At 33.9% G+C, this 8,158-nt stretch overlaps 1 protein-coding gene across 1 annotated transcript; it reads left to right on the forward strand.

The window, feature by feature from the left end:
- Positions 1 to 1,659: 1,659 nt before the first annotated feature.
- Positions 1,660 to 6,544, forward strand: LOC111370643 (protein GID8 homolog). Its single transcript, XM_022992461.1, has 6 exons — positions 1,660 to 1,882; positions 2,369 to 2,528; positions 2,660 to 2,766; positions 3,646 to 3,777; positions 3,998 to 4,154; positions 6,091 to 6,544. The coding sequence occupies exons 1-6, from the start codon at positions 1,832 to 1,834 to the stop codon at positions 6,210 to 6,212; spliced, it is 729 nt and encodes a 242-aa protein (XP_022848229.1). The 5' UTR covers positions 1,660 to 1,831; the 3' UTR covers positions 6,213 to 6,544.
- Positions 6,545 to 8,158: the final 1,614 nt, after the last annotated feature.

An 8,158-nucleotide genomic window follows, 5' to 3' on the forward strand; every position in this document is an offset into this window, starting at 1 on the left:
AATTGTTCGTGGCCATATATTGAAGTGGCTAAATGATAGATGCTGAAGAAATTGAATGTGAACGGACTAGTATTCATTCGTTTTTTATTTTTATGTCACATAAATATACATCTATCTTGATACACTACAGAGTTCGAATGTTGATCGGAAACGTTTATGAAACTTGATGAAAATTGAAACAATTGTGTTTGATAGTCTCTATAGGCCTAAAATTTTCTTTCCATTCTAGTGAAAGATATATACTTTCTCTGGTATATGATGCATACGTTATAGTAAAAGTTTTCATCTGAAAACTTCTGGTACAAATTGCTCAAGATATAGACAATTGTCAAGATCAAATTGGATACCTTCTCAGATTTTCTTCTCTGTAAAACTCTATATGGGAGTGTGAAACAAAAGGTTACCAAACACTTAATTAATTCTTCATGTGACCAATTATTTTTACACCATGGTAAAAGTTGATTCTCTTAAAACTTATAAGCATGATAATACCGTATCAAGTTTTTAAGAACGAATTTATTTTCCAATTCACACTACTGATCATATATGAGATTACAATTCTCGGTTCTATCACTATCTTGGGCTCATCATAGTCTTCGTTTAGCTTATCTTTATCCTTCGTTTTTTATTATAGCATGTTTAATTGACTTTATTTTTCATGAAAAATGTTATTTTTTCGTCCAATTTTTTACTTTTTTTAGTTGTTTGATTGACAATTTTTTTAATGAAAAGTATTTTTCAACTTTTTTAATCCCGTGACCATATTTCCTTATTTTCTTTATAAAAGAAGTGGTTTTTATTTTTCAAGTAATTCACTTTTTCCTTGTCTTTCTTCCTCTCATCTACTTATCAATAAAAAATGAGCACCGGGGCATAATCTAGTGTTACAAAGGACAGGAGTAGGATAGTATCAGTTTTGCTGACAGCCGCAGTGTGAGGGTTCGATTCCTGAGATATGGAATTGGATTCTTCGTGGGCACCAGTGTACGGGCAAGCTCTTGCTTCCTATCCTGCCAAAGTACATCATGTGATTTACCTCCCTCACGATACTTCAAGGGAGAGGCGGTGGGAGTCTTCAAGATTGGGGTTCAATATTTTTTTATTGATAAAAAATGAACAAGTATAATATTTTCTAATGCCCCATTTGATTTCCATTTTTCTTAAAATACATTCTTCTTTTTAACCATACATTCTTCATTAAAATAATATTACACGTAAATCGAAAATTTTCTTTTTTTTCATCCACACATTCTCCATCAATCTAATATTCTAAAATTCATTTTTCCATAAAAATTGGTATCAAACACCCTCTAAATTAAAAATTAAATCAATCAAACATATTTAATGAATAATTTTCATACAAATAAGTTTTAGGTAATTGAATTGAATTGTCTAAAATTTATTTTCTCACAATACAGATTTCGTGCTGACAATTAAACGTGCCATTATTTAAGTCTCATTTTTTTTCAAACTCATTTTCAATCACACACTCCATTAATAAAATAATTGTACACGTAAACCTAAAAAAATTTCTTATTTTTCAATCAAATATTCTCAAAAAAGTCACTATTTTAAAATTTATTTTATCAGAAAATGGGGCTAAAAAAATAAAAATAAAATTGCAAGGGTATTTACAGGAATATCAAAATGCACATCAACGGGCTTTCCTCTCTTCACCAGGACTGGGTTGAGTTGTTTATTGTTTATCCACTGCGTTGGAACCATAATACACTTTACTCGATAAAATAAAGAGTTTAACAGAGTAAAATTCCAGTTAAAGAATTAGATTTTAGTTTTATATGGGCGTGGAGGCGCCGAGTGCTCAATACTGATGTCATATCTCCTACATGCCATACGCCATCTCGTTGAAATCGAAACCATGGTAATCGCCCAGCCAAAGGAAAAGGACACGTTTTCCATTAGTATTTTCGCTTCTTTTTGTTCCTTCTGTTCAATTAATTTATGTTCTTATGATTATTATTCTTTGAGAGGGTAATTGGTCTCGATTTTTAAAATTGAAGCCACGATCCATGTGTAAGGATCTAAACACAAGCTGTGATTTTAGATTTATCTTTATGGGGTTTTTCCCGTTCTCTTTTTGGTGTATTGATGACGCATTTTGGTTAGTACCTGGTCGAAAAGTTTGATTATTTACAAGTTTTTGTATAATCTAATTGATGATTTATCATGTCTGCGCGAGTTATAAGGAATGTTTTTCATTAATTTAGGGTTTATATGATGCCAATTCAGGATTATATTTGTACCTTGAATTATTTTTTAAGCTCGTTAGTTATTATGCAGAACAATAGAAATTTTTTGATCTCAACTGGCAAAGCATTTATTTTGTGAAATTTGTTTAATTTTACAGGCCACATCGAAGAAAGTTATAACTAGGGAAGAATGGGAGAAGAGACTCGACAATGTAAAATTAAGAAAAGAGGATATGAATAAATTGGTGATGAATTTTCTGGTCACTGAGGGATACGTGGAAGCTGCAGAAAAATTCAGATTGGAATCTGGGACAGAGCGTATCCCCTTTTAATTATTTCATTGCCTGTTTCACTTATATCAATATGTTTGTCTTTTATTGTTCCGTGGTAGAATTTTTGGTTGCATCTCAGCTTTAAGCACATTGTTGATTTTCCTTATGGTTATATAGCTGACATAGACCTTGCCACTATAACGGATCGCATGGCAGTTAAGAAGGCAGTACAGTGTGGTAACATGGAGGATGCCATTGAAAAAGTTAATGATTTGAATCCCGAGGTGTGATAACATATCCCTTTGTGGTTTCAGATATGATGTTCTCAAACTTTGTTGCCATCTTGCTTAGTTGATTTTGATGTGCTCTTGGATTGCTAGTGATCATAGAAATAGAGACCATCTTTGAAGTGTAGTAGATTTTTTCCTGGAATGTGATGGGTTTTCATCTAGTTCATTCAGATATCTGGACTTCATGAAAACAGTTTTGTTTCTTTATACCATTTTATTTTCCTTCTAGTGTTGAATTGGAATATCTTATGTACCTATCAGAAGGCTTAACCCAATGCAGAGGAGCTGTGGTGGTAGTCTATATCATATGTAGCAATTACAAGGGTTAAGAGTAAGAAAGGGGTCTTTAATACCAAAATTTAGATGCGTCATTGAGGTTTTAATTTTAATTATGGCCTCACAAAGGGCTGTATGTTTGTTTGTGATGCTGCCACTTGCTATAAATATGTAAATGAAACCAAATAAAGATTCCATCACTTTTCCGTCGTTTGTGATTGTTGATAACTTTGAAGCTTAGGTTCACGGGGTTGAAAAACCTGTGTATATGAAAATTTAAAACTTCGTTAAGTAAATTGTGTACTTTTTGGCATTGATTAAGTGCCCGGAGGAAATTTGATGTTGACATTTTATTCATACAGCTGCATGGTTTCCATTGCATCTGGCCTATTGGTTTTCTACTTTTCTCTGAGTATTATAGTACATTATTGTCAAACGGAATTTAAACTAACTATTCAAGATATTTCCACTAGAACTTGTGATATAGTTTTGTGCTTGACAAATTCTATGGTTACAATTATAAGAATTTCTTGGATTTTATTTATTTTATTGGTTTTTTTCAATTATGATACATATCAATTATTTTTTTGGATGTAGATCTTGGATACAAATCCACAACTCTTTTTCCATCTCCAACAGCAAAGGTTGATAGAATTAATTCGGAACGGAAAGGTAGAAGAGGCTTTGGAGTTCGCTCAAGAGGAACTTGCTCCACGGGGAGAGGAAAATGTAATTTGAAGCTTGTTGAATATACTTTTACATTTTTCCTCGTAGTCTTATTGAAGCTAATCCTAGTTTTCACCAATGAGATTTGTCATTGTGAAATGCAGTTTCATGTCTGGGGGATCTTTTAACTGCCTTTATTTGATGTTGCTTAAAAGTTCCTTTGTATATCGTAATTATTCAATTTTTTCCCTATACTGATTCTGAAGAATAACCATAATTTCAGCAAAGCTTTTTAGAAGAATTGGAGAGGACAGTTGCATTGCTTGCTTTTGAAGACGTCTCCAACTGCCCTGTCGGCGAGTTGTTAGACATATCACAGCGCCTTAAGACTGCTAGTGAGGTGAATGCTGCCATTCTTACCAGTCAGAGCCACGAAAAAGGTTTGTGCCTATTCATTTTAAATATTCTTGAGTTTTGATTTCATTTGGTTCAAGGGAAGATAATTTTTTGGCATATATATTTAAAATTGTTTTAAACTATATGATATCGTTTAACAAATAAAATTCCAAGGATTGTGGTTTGTAACCTCCTGTTTGATAGTCCTGGCTGAATTTTTGCAAGCTTTAGGTTGTAGTAAGAAAATGGTAAGAAGGTTTTGAATATATAGCCAAATTGTTAATCACTTGACTTAAAAACTTAAGTTGTTAAAATGTTCCGCGTGTATATCTGACGCAGGATGCGTATAATTTGACCATAAACAATTACAAACCAAAAGAGAAAAGAGTGCAAAGGAGAAGAATTATATGAATAAAGATTGATTTTCCTCTTGCTCTCAATTTTTTTTTTCATCCCTTTCTCTTTTGGTTTCTAATTGTTCATTAGTCAAATTATACGCATCCTACATCAATTTGGTATTAGAGTCGTTTCCTTTGACCAACAAATTCAACCTCTCCACCCCGCAACCAGCTGTATCTATCTGCAACCTTACAACAACTTGACACCAAACCAACCGCCACCTTTACACCCATCAACCTTACACCAAAATATGTCTCTATCTTTATTCCTGTTATGATCTCCATAAATATCGTTTTAATTGTATCTCCAAAATGTTCCCCCACATGTATGTAGAGTTCAATTTTTGGCCATCAAAGCCTTACACGTGCACAATTTCATTAAATGGAGACATCAAAACTTAAACTCGTGAACTTTTTCAGCTCTGATATGATGTTGAACCACTTGATTTAAAAGCTAAACTCTGAGAAAGGACCGCTAATGTATCATTTATATTTTTTTGTTCAACACAGATTTGAGTGTGGACAGACATTGTGGTGGAAAAAGTTTACATTCTTTATATTTGGTTTGGATAAGCCATTTGTTTAAAACAAGGGTTAGTCATTAAATATCTACCTTGTATTTTTAACAAGCTTCCTGTTCAACCGAACTAACCCAGCCGCCCAACTCCAAGCTTGGGCAGATCCATTCATGGCATGTGGATTAGTAAATTAGACCAAAGATTTTCCTGTCAAAATCTGACAAGTATTAAGACTACCTGGAAAATTCATAGACCAATTTGGAAATGCTTCAACAGTAATCACTGCAATGGCTTAAATGTCTTGTGAACCGTAAGGTTTTGTGATAGATTGGCAGTGGTAGATGGAGCAGGTAGAGAGTGGTTGTCAGTGAATTGGAACTTTGAATGCTGGTTCGTTTTGCTGGCGAATAATTTTTTTTCTTTACTTGCAGCATCAAAACCCAATTTACTAGTTTCAGATTAAAGAACATGCAGATCTAAGTGAGACTGTGAGACTAATTTTAAATGAAAAAGAATTTATCCACTGGTATTTCATGGCCTACCACCTCACACAATAGACAGCCCGTTTGGACCTATGTAGATGCTGTATATGGAGGTCTATTGGCAGCGGGGAATGGTGACCAATGAGTGAAGAAAGGACATCAATCTTAGAGGTGGTGGTGTATGCTTGTATTAGTCTGCCTCTTAAAGGGGGAATATTTTGGAACCTTTTACTGGTCTCTCTATGATTTCGTTGCCCATGGTAGTGAATAGTAATAGCAGCATTTTCAAGTCGTAACTAATTTTTTGTTTTATGTTCTATTCAACATAATCCAATTTTGTTTTATGTTCTACTCAATGTAATCCAATTACTCATACAACTAGACCATTTATTACCCGAGATATCCATCACAGAGAGGTTTGCCTCTGCACCCTAACTTTCTGGATTTGACAAGTAGGCAATTTCACATTTGATGTACATTCTTAGGTTTCAGCTGTGATTGTGTTTTCATTGCAGAGTATCCAATGCATCATTTCATCCTACGCTAAAAATATAATAATTAAAGTTACTATGATTTTAACAGATCCAAAGCTTCCGAGCTTATTGAAGATGCTAACATGGGTGCAAAATCAACTCGACGAGAAAGCTGCTTGTCCTCGAATAAATGATTTATCTACGGGAGCACTTGAAGATCCTGCTGTTTGAAGGCAAAGACTGACGCTGTCTGTATGATACCGGTTTGTCTTTCTGGTGTTGCCATCTAAAGAAAATGATGGAAAACTCAAAAACCATGTACTTCTGTTTGGAAAACCTTTCAGATGATTTAGTGATTAGCATATATCGTGCTTATGAAAATTTGTGATACACTGGTAGTGTTTATCCGCGCAGAGTTTGGCCGTTGCTCGTCTAGAGAGTGTATATGATCAAGATTGTGGATTTATTTGTTATTTTATGTAAAATAATAAACTAGAAATTCTAGAATTATCTTTGAGACATCCAAATTCCTAATTTTACCTTCTTCAGTTCTCTGTCCGATAGATATTATTGTCATTGCCGTCTCAATTAATAGATATCTGTTATCATAATTTCACTGTTATAATCTCTACCAGCATTATTACAGCCTTGTTCTCTGTAAACTTAGTGCCTGTTTGCTGCATTGGTAACAGACAAAATCTGTATAACAAATAAGATTTTAGGACCGAATTTAACATGGAACAATCTCAAATTAAAACGTGGGTAATTTTAACCTGGTCTTGTTACGAAATCCATCATAAATTTTGGTACTCCTCAAAAGGCCGTATCTGAAACTTATTACTATATAAAATGAAGTTGAGGCTTGTGTCTACTACAAATTGTGAGATTATTGTAAATCAAGAATGAAAATTGTTGCCTCCATATTTAGCTCTTTGAAGTTAAAACAGTAACTGCATATATTTCTTTGAATTTCAGCATAAAAGTCTGGCTTACACAAAAGGATGACAGTAAGATTAAGCCCATAAATCATAATAACTATTAGAAACTGCTGACAGATTCTAACTCATAATTTCTCTGCCTCCATTTCCACCCAGAGAACATATATAATCCAGATAGTATTCTTTGAATAGTTCTGGAAATCAGGCTTGTGAAATGCAGTCCCCATTTCTTGACGGCCATCATCAAAATTCAAAGCATAACTGGAAGGATCATACTGAAAATTGATTTGCTGTTTGCCTCTGTTTCTGACTGCCTTCTTTGCTGCTGCTCTCATTCTCCAGAACACCCTTCTGCATTGCTTCTTCCCATATTTGTGCACCCACACAAAACTACCCACCAACCCCATAACTTGCAGATTCAACCAAATTATTTAGTGGGTTCTGAACAGAAGAAGGGAATGGAAAGAGCTTTCATTTTTATACTGGTAGTGAATTAAAGAGACCATCAAGAAAAGGGTTCCCTACAAATTGACAATACAAATGCAAACAAGAAAATAATATGTAAATCCTTTTTGCCTATTGATAAAAGCTGCTATATTTCAAGCTGTAGGCTCTTCAGTGTACTATTCCACTTTTTTCTTGCCTCGACTCGATAGAATCAAATTCCATTATCTCTCACCCATCCCAATAGCCCCCCACCTTTCAAGGTCATATCACTATCAAATTTGTTACACGACAAGAACTCCATTCCTCGAGATTAAAGTTAAGACATTTTGCCAGATGATTTTGTCCATCTATTTGGCAGATGCAGTGTTGGTAGCAGATGATTGGATACAAAAACTGATTGTATTTTAAATAATCAATGATAGAATGTCACATGACATTCTGTCAAGGAAGTGGACAAGGTATAACATCGATGTAGCATGATTCATATCCATTTCTTCTCCCTCTCATTTTACATTTGTACTAATTATGTTAATATCTTAAGCAAAAAGCATCAGCACTCTCGGAGAATTTTCAGGCTACTAATTATGTTTACACAAGATTTATGACTTCTGTTTGCATGCTTTCTGCAAATTCTTTTCTTAGATAGAACACATTATTACAATCTAACAACATTGCATCATGTGTTTTTCTTTGTTCTTGACAGTTAGAATCCTGGAGATTTGGAGATCTGGCTTCTTAGTTTTTGTTGATCCTAGTTAAAAATATAGTAGATTTAGATTGATGTAGAACTAT

This window comes from Olea europaea, chromosome 21 (genome assembly GCF_002742605.1).
Source record: "Olea europaea var. sylvestris chromosome 21, O_europaea_v1, whole genome shotgun sequence".
Classification (NCBI taxonomy): Eukaryota; Viridiplantae; Streptophyta; class Magnoliopsida; order Lamiales; family Oleaceae; genus Olea; species Olea europaea.